At 45.3% G+C, this 12,887-nt stretch overlaps 1 protein-coding gene across 1 annotated transcript; it reads left to right on the top strand.

The window, feature by feature from the left end:
- The first annotated feature begins 1,130 nt into the window (after positions 1 to 1,130).
- On the top strand, positions 1,131 to 2,430 carry LOC142772067 (uncharacterized). Its single transcript, XM_075874168.1, has one exon. It carries the CDS (start codon positions 1,156 to 1,158, stop codon positions 2,326 to 2,328), a length of 1,173 nt encoding a protein of 390 aa, XP_075730283.1. The 5' UTR covers positions 1,131 to 1,155; the 3' UTR covers positions 2,329 to 2,430.
- The last annotated feature ends 10,457 nt before the right edge of the window (positions 2,431 to 12,887 follow it).

Below are 12,887 nucleotides of genomic sequence, written 5' to 3'. Positions count from 1 at the left end.
TTATCAGGGTTGCACCAGTCATATATTTTGTCATCGATTGACATCTCGTAACACCAAATTCGGTATATGTGGAGCTAGCAAAACGGCCGCGAGCACGCAATTAGCGTGGTATGTTGTCATGTTCTTACTTGACACACATGTCTGAATTATCAGGGTTGCACCAGTCATATATTTTGTCATCCATTGACATCTCGTAACACCAAATTCGGTATATGTGGAGCTAGCGAAACGGCCGTGAGCACGCAATTAGCGTGGTATGTTGTCATGTTCTTACATGATACACGCGTCAGTATTATCAGGGTTGCACCAGTCATATATTTTGTCATCCATTGACATCTCGTAACACCAAATTCGGTATATGTGGAGCTAGCAAAACGGCCGCGAGCACGCAGTTAGCGTGGTATGTTGTCTTGTTCTTACTTGACACACGCGTCTGTATTATCAGGGTTGCACCAGTCATATATTTTGTCATCTATTGACATCTCGTAACACCAAATTCGGTATATGTGGAGCTAGCAAAACGGCCGCGAGCACGCAATTAGCGTGGTATGTTGTCATGTTCTTACATGACACACGCGTCAGTATCATCAGGGTTGCACCAGTCATATATTTTGTCATCCATTGACATCTCGTAACACCAAATTCGGTATATGTGGAGCTAGCAAAACGGCCGCGAGCACGCAATTAGCGTGGTATGTTGTCATGTTCTTACTTGACACACGCGTCAGTATTATCAGGGTTGCACCAGTCATATATTTTGTCATCCATTGACATCTCGTAACACCAAATTCGGTGGGCTCGGTGGCTGTGCCACGACGCAGTCTAATCCACTTCTGTTCGTGATGCAGGATTTCGTACGCGCTATCAGCTGCGTGCTCGTACCCGTTCTTCTGGGCCCGGTATCATGCATCGATGCGAGCAACCCTTTCCCGTCAAGGTCCGTCAGCGCAGATGACTGGCACCTACTTCCAGCATTGGCCACCACTGCCCTATCGACGCTGCAGTCCGGAAACTGGACGCTCGAAAGAGCTCTCACAGCTTCACCGTCATCGACTTCAACAAGTGCACGGCGTATAAATCCCCCCCCACCAGCCGGCCGCGCTCTGTGGGCTTGGTGGCTGTGCCACGACGCAGTCTAATCCACTTCTGTTCGTGATGCAGGATTTCGTACGCGCTATCAGCTGCGTGCTCGTACCCGTTCTTCTGGGCCCGGTATCATGCATCGTTGCGAGCAACCCTTTCCCGTCAAGGTCCGTCAGCGCAGATGACTGGCACCTACTTCCAGCATTGGCCACCACTGCCCTATCGACGCTGCAGTCCGGAAACTGGACGCTCGAAAGAGCTCTCACAGCTTCACCGTCATCGACTTCAACAAGCGCACGGCGTATAAATCCCCCCCACCAGCCGGCCGCGCTCTGTGGGCTCGGTGGCTGTGCCACGACGCAGTCTAATCCACTTCTGTTCGTGATGCAGGTCAGTAATCATCACTGTATTTTTGCTAAAAAAACAAGCAACCGATGCCTTGTTCAGCTACCGAGCCCCCAGTGCTGTGTTTGCATTATTTCTGATTGTATGAACATTGTGTTTTCTCTGTTGTTACTGTTGGGTGGAGATATTGAAACTAACCCTGGTCCGACCACCCTTGAGCAAATAATGACTGAACTAAAAAGCTTGTCTTCCGGTCAATCCCAGCTCATTAGCGATGTACAGATCCTAAAAAGCCAGCTCTCTACCACTGATAAAGCCATTTCTGAACTTGGCAAGAGAATCGACAGTCTAGAATCCCACTACAGTTGTGTCGATACACTCCGATCCGATCTTGACGCCATGGCCACCGCCACCTCCCAGACAGCTACCCAGGTCTCTGTACTGGAGGCTCGACTGGACGACGCGGAGAATCGTTCCAGACGAAACAACTTGTTGTTTTACGGCCTAGCGGACGACAAGCCATCCGAAACGTATGCGCAGTCTGAGGAGCGTATTACTGGGTTTTGTAGGGACCACCTAAAAATAACTGTCGAATCCAAGGATGTCGAGCGTGCCCACCGTCTTGGCCGCCACTCGCAAGGCCGGTGTCGGCCTATTATAGTGCAGTTTACATCCTTCAAAACCAAGGAAGCCGTCCTTGCTAAGGGCCCCCAGCTTAAACATACAAATTTTAGCATCGGGGAGGATTTCTCGCATCGTGTCCGGAACGCACGGAAGCACCTACTGGCTTTTGCTAAAGTAAAATCAGGTCCCTTCCTTTTACGGTATAAGACCCTTTTTATGGGATCCAAACGATACGTATTTAACGAGGCAACTGAAAATGTAGAGGAGAGCTCGTAGCAGTTGTCTTCACGCCCCAGATCTTCTAATGGTCCCGTCTTTGGTCACAAAGCCAATCTTTCTTTTTCGGTCATTTTCACCAACATACGTAGCTATCTTTCCAAACGCGACCACGTGTCCGACCTTGTATATTCATCTAACAGCAGCCTACTTATACTAACTGAAACGTGGTTGACCTCTGACGTCACCGACAGCGAAATTTTGACCGACTTGCCTCACTTTAATCTTTTTCGAAAAGATCGTCCCGGCACCCGGGGCGGCGGCGTCCTGATTGCTACTAACGAACAACTTTCATGCTCCCTTATAAACATTGATTCCGACCTAGAAATATTGTGGTTGCTTTTTCGTTCCGTACCACATTCCGTACTATTAGGTGTTTGTTATAGGCCTCCCAAAAGTAGCCCGGATTTCGCGCGCCAGCTTAATGGTATTTTAGCCGAACTTACGACCAAATACCCAAATGCTCACGTCCTCCTCCTGGGGGACTTCAATTTTCCTAACATTGATTGGTGTAATCTAACTTCATCAGCACCCAATGCTAAGGAGGCCAACGATTTCCTTGATGTTTGCCTCAACTTTAATCTCACTCAGTTGATAACACAACCTACACGTGTTTCTCGAGATACTGCTAACATTCTTGACCTAATCTTAACAACTGATCCTGACAGCCTTTCTTCTATAACATATCTTGATGAAATAAGTGACCATAAGGTCATTCACGCTAATTTTACCTTCGTTCCTCAAATGCGCCAAGCCTGCACTAAAACTATTAGGTTATATGACAAGGGTAACTACGCGGCCATCACCCGAGAACTTGAAGTTTTTCTTCCGACGTTCCTTGATGGCTTCTGGGAGCGACGCAATAACGATAACTGGTTAATCTTCAAAAACAAGTTAAACCAGCTAGCTGACCAATTTATCCCTAAAATAAGCTTTCGTCCCACCCGCCAAAAACCTTGGTTTACTAAAACATTAAAAAGGCTTGAAAATAAGAAGAAACGCCTCTTTCGGGCTGCGAAGAATAAAAACACTGATTCTGCATGGGAAAAATACAAGGTTGCCGAGAAAGCATATTCAAGTGAAGTGCGCAACGCCAAGTACTCATTTTTTCATACAGAATTTCCGAAAATTCTTGCTGATTCACCGAAGCGTTTCTGGCAATTAATAAACCCTCCTAACACGCCCCCCATCACCCTTACTAATGATACTGGTCAAGAATTAAGTTGTTCAGAATGTGCCAATATATTCAATGCCGCCTTTTCGTCTGTGTTCACGAATGAATCTGACCCCGTTGAAACAGAATTAGTCTCTGTTAATCTGCCTGAAATGCCACCCTTTAACATAGGTTTCAATGGTATCCTGTCTTTAATAGAAAAAATGAAACTGTCATCCTCGGCGTGTACCGACGAAATTACATCCAAGCTGTTAAAGAACACAAAGCACATATCAGCCGAGTTTTTGTTTTTGCTGTTTTCCCAGTCACTTTCCTCAGGTATTCTGCCTCTCGACTGGAAGTGTGGGAAGGTCATTCCGGTTCACAAGACAGGTAAAAGAGACTGCCCGTTAAATTATCGCCCCATATCATTAACCAGTGTATGTTGCAAACTCATGGAACATGTCATATACACTCATATCATGCATTTTCTTGATTCTAACAATTTCTTTCATTCCTCGCAACACGGATTTCGAAAAGGCCGCTCATGCGAAACCCAACTAGCCCTTTTCCTTCACGACCTGCATGCTAACCTCGATGGTAACCTCCAAACTGATGCCATTTTTCTTGACTTCGCTAAAGCTTTCGACAAAGTTCCACACCAGCGCCTACTAAAAAAACTTTCTCAAATAAATCTACCAGCTGAACTTCTTAACTGGATTGCTCAATTTCTGACTAACCGCTCTCAGTTTGTTGTCGTTAACAACGTCAAATCTAACTCTCCTCCTGTTAGGTCTGGAGTGCCACAGGGATCTGTCCTTGGCCCGCTTTTGTTCCTAATCTACATTAACGACTTACCTAACAATTTATCCTGCAACCTTCGTATGTTTGCAGATGATTGTGTCATCTACCGCAAAATAACCAACACTTTTGATCAAGCAGCACTACAGAATGACCTTAATGAAGTATTAAACTGGTGTGACCATTGGCTTATGACCCTTAATCCTAACAAATGCAAATTAGTTTCCTTCCACCGCCGCAAAATCCCACTCCAATTTTCCTATGAAATTGCTAACATGCCAGTCGAAACAGCCGTATCCTACAAGTATCTTGGTGTAACATTAACCCCTGATCTTTCCTGGCGAACGCATATCACTAACATGATTTCATCAGCCAACCGATCATTAGGATTCCTAAAACGTCACCTACGTCACTCACCGTATCACGTTCGTCTTCTGGCCTATCAATCGCTAATCCGGTCCAAACTTGAATAAGCATCACCCATCTGGAGCCCTCACCAAGTTTATCTGATCAACGCCATCGAAGCAGTTCAAAATCGTGCCGCTCGCTTCATTCATTCTTCTTATTCTTACGATGTCAGTGTTTCATCCCTTAAAAATGAATCCGGTCTATTAAGTCTTTCCCTTCGCCGCAGAATTGCTACGTTGTCACTGTACCACAAGTTGTATCACAGCTCCCTCCACCAACCACCTTACATCGCTCCCGCCGCACGCATTTCTCCCCGCACTGGCCATCCACTTCAAGTCTTCCGACCCCGATCTGGCACCTCAACATTTTCTGCATCATTTCTCTGCCGCGCCGCCAAAGAATGGAATGACCTTCCCCACGATGTTGTTTCAATCACCTGACCATCACGTTTTATTCAAAGTGTGTCAATGCATCTGCAATGTTGACCTGTGGCTTTTGTATCTTTGTTGTACAACCCACCCCTTATGTAACACCCCCCTCTGGGGTCTTTAAGGAAATAAAGTGAAGTGAAGTGAAGGTATATGTGGAGCTAGCAAAACGGCCGCGAGCACGCAGTTAGCGTGGTATGTTGTCATGTTCTTACTTGACACACGCGTCTGTATTATCAGGGTTGCACCAGTCATATATTTTGTCATCCATTGACATCTCGCAACACCAAATTCGGTATATGTGGAGCTAGCAAAACGGCCGCGAGCACGCAGTTAGCGTGGTATGTTGTCATGTTCTTACTTGACACACGCGTCAGTAATATCAGGGTTGCACCAGTCATATATATTGTCATCCATTGACATCTCGTAACACCAAATTCGGTATATGTGGAGCTAGCAAAACGGCCGCGAGCACGTAGTTAGCGTGGTATGTTGTCATGTTCTTACTTGACACACGCGTCTGTATTATCAGGGTTGCACCAGTCATATATTTTGCCATCCATTGACATCTCGTAACACCAAATTCGGTATATGTGGAGCTAGCAAAACGGCCGCGAGCACGCAGTTAGCGTGGTATGTTGTCATGTTCTTACACGGCACACGCGTCAGTATTATCAGGGTTGCACCAGTCATATATTTTGTCATTCATTGACATCTCGTAACACCAAATTCGGTATATGTGGAGCTAGCAAAACGGCCGCGAGCACGCAGTTAGCGTGGTATGTTGTCATGTTCTTTAGACACACGCGTCAGTATTATCAGGGTTGCACCAGTCAGATATTTTGTCATCCATTGACATCTCGTAACACCAAATTCGGTATATGTGGAGCTAGCAAAATGGCTGCGAGCACGCAGTTAGCATGGTATGTTGTCATGTTCTTACTTGACACACGCGTCAGTATTATCAGGGTTGCACCAGTCATATAATTTGTCATCCATTGACATCTCGTAACACAAAATTCGGTATATGTGGAGCTAGCAAAACAGCCGCGAGCACGCAGTTAGCGTGGTATGTTGTCATGTTCTTACTTGACACACGCGTCTGTATTATCAGGGTTGCACCAGTCATATATTTTGTCATCCATTGACATCTCGTAACACCAAATTTGGTATATGTGGAGCTAGCAAAACGGCCGCGAGCACGCAATTAGCGTGATATGTGCTCATGTTCTTTAGACACACGCGTCAGTATTATCAGGGTTGCACCAGTCAGATATTTTGTCATCCATTGACATCTCGTAACACCAAATTCGGTATATGTGGAGCTAGCAAAATGGCTGCGAGCACGCAGTTAGCATGGTATGTTGTCATGTTCTTACTTGACACTCGCGTCAGTATTATCAGGGTTGCACCAGTCATATATTTTGTCATCCATTGACATCTCGTAACACCAAATTCGGTATATGTGGAGCTAGGAAAACGGCCGCGAGCACGCAGTTAGCGTGGAATGTTGTCTTGTTCTTACTTGACACACGCGTCTGTATTATCAGGGTTGCACCAGTCATATATTTTGTCATCCATTGACATCTCGTAACACCAAATTCGGTATATGTGGAGCTAGCAAAATGGCCGCGAGCACGCAGTTAGCGTGGTATGCTGTCATGTTCTTACTTGACACACGCGTCTGTATTATCAGGGTTGCACCAGTCATATATTTTGTCATCCATTGACATCTCGTAACACCAAATTCGGTATATGTGGAGCTAGCAAAACTGCCGCGAGCACGCAGTTAGCGTGGTATGTTGTCATGTTCTTACTTGACACACGCGTCTGTATTATCAGGGTTGCACCAGTCATACATTTTGTCATCCATTGACATCTCGTAACACCAAATTCGGTATATGTGGAGCTAGCAAAACGGCCGCGAGCACGCAATTAGCGTGGTATGTTGTCATGTTCTTACTTGACACACGCGTCTGTATTAGCAGGGTTGCACCAGTCATATATTTTGTCATCCATTGACATCTCGTAACAACAAATTCGGTATATGTGGAGCTAGCAAAACGGCCGCGAGCACGCAGTTAGCGTGGTATGTTGTCATGTTCTTACTTGACACACGCGTCAGTATTATCATGGTTGCACCAGTCATATATTTTGTCATCCATTGACATCTCGTAACACCAAATTCGGTATATGTGGAGCTAGCAAAATGGCCGCGAGCACGCAATTAGCGTGGTACGTTGTCATGTTCTTACTTGACACACGCGTCAGTATTATCAGGGTTGCACCAGTCATATATTTTGTCATCCATTGACATCTCGTAACACCAAATTCGGTATATGTGGAGCTAGCAAAACGGCCGCGTGCACGCAGTTAGCGTGGTATGTTGTCATGTTCTTACTTGACACACGCGTCAGTATTATCAGCGTTACAACAGCCATATATTTTGTCATCCATTGACATCTCGTAACACCAAATTCGGTATATGTGGAGCTAGCAAAACGGCCGCGAGCACGCAGTTAGCGTGGTATGTTGTCATGTTCTTTAGACACACGCGTCAGTATTATCAGGGTTGCACCAGTCATATATTTTGTCATCCATTGACATCTCGTAACACCAAATTCGGTATATGTGGAGCTAGCAAAATGGCCGCGAGCACGCAGTTAGCGTGGTATGTTGTCATGTTCTTACTTGACACACGCGTCAGTATTATCAGGGTTGCACCAGTCATATATTTTGTCATCCAGTGACATCTCGTATCACCAAATTCGGTATATGTGGAGCTAGCAAAACGGCCGCGAGCACGCAATTAGAGTGGTATGTTGTCATGTTCTTACTTGACACACGCGTCTGTATTATCAGGGTTGCACCAGTCATATATTTTGTCATCCATTGACATCTCGTAACACCAAATTCGGTATATGTGGAGCTAGCGAAACGGCCGTGAGCACGCAATTAGCGTGGTATGTTGTCATGTTCTTACATGATACACGTGTCAGTATTATCAGGGTTGCACCAGTCATATATTTTGTCATCCATTGACATCTCGTAACACCAAATTCGGTATATGTGGAGCTAGCAAAACGGCCGCGAGCACGCAGTTAGCGTGGTATGTTGCCTTGTTCTTGACACACGCGTCTGTATTATCAGGTTTGCACCAGTCATATATTTTGTCATCCATTGACATCTCGTAACACCAAATTCGGTATATGTGGAGCTAGCAAAACGGCCCCGAGCACGCAATTAGCGTGGTATGTTGTCATGTTCTTACATGACACACGCGTCAGTATCATCAGGGTTTCACCAGTCATATATTTTGTCATCCATTGACATCTCGTAACACCGAATTCGGTATATGTGGAGCTAGCAAAACGGCCGCGAGCACGCAATTAGCGTGGTATGTTGTCATGTTCTTACTTGACACACGCGTCAGTATTATCAGGTTTGCACCAGTCATATATTTTGTCATTCATTGACATCTCGTAACACCAAATTCGGTATATGTGGAGCTAGCAAAGCGGCCGCGAGCACGCAGTTTGCGTGGTACGTTGTCATGTTCTTACTTGACACACGCGTCTGTATTAGCAGGGTTGCACCAGTCATATATTTTGTCATCCATTGACATCTCGTAACACCAAATTCGGTATATGTGGCGCTAGCAAAACAGCCGCGAGCACGCAATTAGCGTGGTATGTTGTCATGTTCTTACTTGACACACGCGTCAGTATTATCAGGGTTGCACCAGTCATATATTTTGTCATCAATTGACATCTCGTAACACCAAATTCGGTATATGTGGAGCTAGCAAAACGGCCGCGTGCACGCAGTTAGCGTGGTATGTTGTCATGTTCTTACTTGACACACGCGTCAGTATTATCAGCGTTACAACAGTCATATATTTTGTCATCCATTGACATCTCGTAACACCAAATTCGGTATATGTGGAGCTAGCAAAACGGCCGCGAGCACGCAGTTAGCGTGGTATGTTGTCATGTTCTTTAGACACACGCGTCAGTATTATCAGGGTTGCACCAGTCATATATTTTGTCATCCATTGACATCTCGTAACACCAAATTCGGTATATGTGGAGCTAGCAAAATGGCCGCGAGCACGCAGTTAGCGTGGTATTTTGTCATGTTCTTACTTGACACACGCGTCAGTATTATCAGGGTTGCACCAGTCATATATTTTGTCATCCATTGACATCTCGTAACACCAAATTCGGTATATGTGGAGCTAGCAAAACGGCCGCGAGCACGCAGTTAGCGTGGTATTTTGTCATGTTCTTACTTGACACACGCGTCAGTATTATCAGGGTTGCACCAGTCATATATTTTGTGATCCATTGACATCTCGTAACACCAAATTCGGTATATGTGGAGCTAGCAAATCGGCAGCGAGCACGCAGTTAGCGTGGTATGTTGTCATGTTCTTACTTGACACACGCGTCTGTATTATCAGGGTTGCACCAGTCATATATTTTGTCATCCATTGACATCTCGTAACACCAAATTCGGTATATGTGGAGCTAGCAAAACGGCCGCGAGCACGCAGTTAGCGTGGTATGTTGTCATGTTCTTACTTGACACACGCGTCAGTATTGTCAGGGTTGCACCAGTCATATATTTTGTCATCCATTGACATCTCGTAACACCAAATTCGGTATATGTGGAGCTAGCGAAACGGCCGTGAGCACGCAATTAGCGTGGTATGTTGTCATGTTCTTACATGATACACGCGTCAGTATTATCAGGGTTGCACCAGTCATATATTTTGTAATCCATTGACATCTCGTAACACCAAATTCGGTATATGTGGAGCTAGCAAAACGGCCGCGAGCACGCAGTTAGCGTGGTATGTTGTCTTGTTCTTACTTGACACACGCGTCTGTATTATCAGGGTTGCACCAGTCATATATTTTGTCATCCATTGACATCTCGTAACACCAAATTAGGTATATGTGGAGCTAGCAAAACGGCCGCGAGCACGCAATTAGCGTGGTATGTTGTCATGTTCTTACATGACGCACGCGTCAGTATCATCAGGGTTGCACCAGTCATACATTTTGTCATCCATTGACATCTCGTAACACCAAATTCGGTATATGTGGAGCTAGCAAAACGGCCGCGAGCACGCAATTAGCGTGGTATGTTGTCATGTTCTTACTTGACACACGCGTCAGTATTATCAGGGTTGCACCAGTCATATATTTTGTCATTCATTGACATCTCGCAACACCAAATTCGGTATATGTGGAGCTAGCAAAGCGGCCGCGAGCACGCAATTAGCGTGGTATGTTGTCATGTTCTTTAGACACACGCGTCAGTATTATCAGGGTTGCACCAGTCATATATTTTGTCATCCATTGACATCTCGTAACACCAAATTCGGTATATGTGGAGCTAGCAAAATGGCCGTGAGCACGCAGTTAGCGTGGTATGCTGTCATGTTCTTACTTCACACACGCGTCTGTATTATCAGGGTTGCACCAGTCATATATTTTGTCATCCATTGACATCTCGTAACACCAAATTCGGTATATGTGGAGCTAGCAAAACGGCCGCGAGCACGCAGTTAGCGTGGTATGTTGTCTTGTTCTTACTTGACACACGCGTCTGTATTATCAGGGTTGCACTAGTCATATATTTTGTCATCCATTGACATCTCGTAACACCAAATTTGGTATATGTGGAGCTAGCAAAACGGCCGCGAGCACGCAACTAGCGTGGTATGTGCTCATGTTCTTTAGACACACGCGTCAGTATTATCAGGGTTGCACCAGTCAGATATTTTGTCATCCATTGACATCTCGTAACACCAAATTCGGTATATGTGGAGCTAGCAAAATGGCTGCGAGCACGCAGTTAGCATGGTATGTTGTCATGTTCTTACTTGACACACGCGTCAGTATTATCAGGGTTGCACCAGTCATATATTTTGTCATCCATTGACATCTCGTAACACCAAATTCGGTATATGTGGAGCTAGGAAAACGGCCGCGAGCACGCAGTTAGCGTGGAATGTTGTCTTGTTCTTACTTGACACACGCGTCTGTATTATCAGGGTTGCACCAGTCATATATTTTGTCATCCATTGACATCTCGTAACACCAAATTCGGTATATGTGGAGCTAGCAAATCGGCCGCGAGCACGCAGTTAGCGTGGTATGCTGTCATGTTCTTACTTGACACACGCGTCTGTATTATCAGGGTTGCACCAGTCATATATTTTGTCATCCATTGACATCTCGTAACACCAAATTCGGTATATGTGGAGCTAGCAAAACGGCCGCGAGCACGCAGTTAGCGTGGTATGTTGTCATGTTCTTACTTGACACACGCGTCTGTATTATCAGGGTTGCACCAGTCATATATTTTGTCATCCATTGACATCTCGTAACACCAAATTCGGTATATGTGGAGCTAGCAAAACGGCCGCGAGCACGCAATTAGCGTGGTATGTTGTCATGTTCTTACTTGACACACGCGTCTGTATTAGCAGGGTTGCACCAGTCATATATTTTGTCATCCATTGACATCTCGTAACAACAAATTCGGTATATGTGGAACCTGCAAAACGGCCGCGAGCACGCAGTTAGCGTGGTATGTTGTCATGTTCTTACTTGACACACGCGTCAGTATTATCATGGTTGCACCAGTCATATATTTTGTCATCCATTGACATCTCGTAACACCAAATTCGGTATATGTGGAGCTAGCAAAATGGCCGCGAGCACGAAATTATCGTGGTATGTTGTCATGTTCTTACTTGACACACGCGTCAGTATTATCAGTGTTACAACAGTCATATATTTTGTCATCCATTGACATCTCGTAACACCAAATTCGGTATATGTGGAGCTAGCAAAACGGCCGCGAGCACGCAGTTAGCGTGGTATGTTGTCATGTTCTTTAGACACACGCGTCAGTATTATCAGGGTTGCACCAGTCATATATTTTGTCATCCATTGACATCTCGTAACACCAAATTCGGTATATGTGGTGCTAGCAAAATTGCCGCGAGCACGCAGTTAGCGTGGTATGCTGTCATGTTCTTACTTGACACACGCGTCTGTATTATCAGGGTTGCACCAGTCATATATTTTGTCATCCATTGACATCTCGTAACACCGAATTCGGTATATGTGGAGCTAGCAAAACGGCCGCGAGCACGCAGTTAGCGTGGTATGTTGTCTTGTTCTTACTTGACACACGCGTCTGTATTATCAGGGTTGCACCAGACATATATTTTGTCATCCATTGACATCTCGTAACACCAAATTCGGTATATGTGGAGCTAGCAAATCGGCCGCGAGCACGCAGTTAGCGTGGTATGTTGTCATGTTCTTACACGACACACGCGTCAGTATTATCAGGGTTGCACCAGTCATATATTTTGTCATCCATTTACATCTCGTAACACCAAATTCGGTATATGTGGAGCTAGCAAAACGGCCGCGAGCACGCAGTTAGCGGGGTATGTTGTCATGTTCTTACATGACACACGCGTCAGTATTATCAGGGTTGCACCAGTCATATATTTTGTCATTCATTGACATCTCGTAACACCGAATTCGGTATATGTGGAGCTAGCAAAACGGCCGCGAGCACGCAGTTAGCGTGGTATGTTGTCATGTTCTTACATGACACACGCGTCAGTATTATCAGGGTTGCACCAGTCATATATTTTGTGATCCATTGACATCTCGTAACACCAAATTCGGTATATGTGGAGCTAGCAAATCGGCAGCGAGCACGCAGTTAGCGTG

This window comes from Rhipicephalus microplus, chromosome 9 (assembly GCF_043290135.1).
Source record: "Rhipicephalus microplus isolate Deutch F79 chromosome 9, USDA_Rmic, whole genome shotgun sequence".
Taxonomy (NCBI): Eukaryota; Metazoa; Arthropoda; class Arachnida; order Ixodida; family Ixodidae; genus Rhipicephalus; species Rhipicephalus microplus.
Note: the sequence above shows the minus strand (reverse complement) of the source record. Positions and strands in the feature narration are given on the sequence as shown.

What these genes read in the sequence shown, in the direction of transcription:
- LOC142772067 (XM_075874168.1), top strand. Translation starts at nt 1,156, where the DNA reads ATGCAGGATTTCGTACGCGCTATCAGCTGCGTGCTCGTACCCGTTCTT.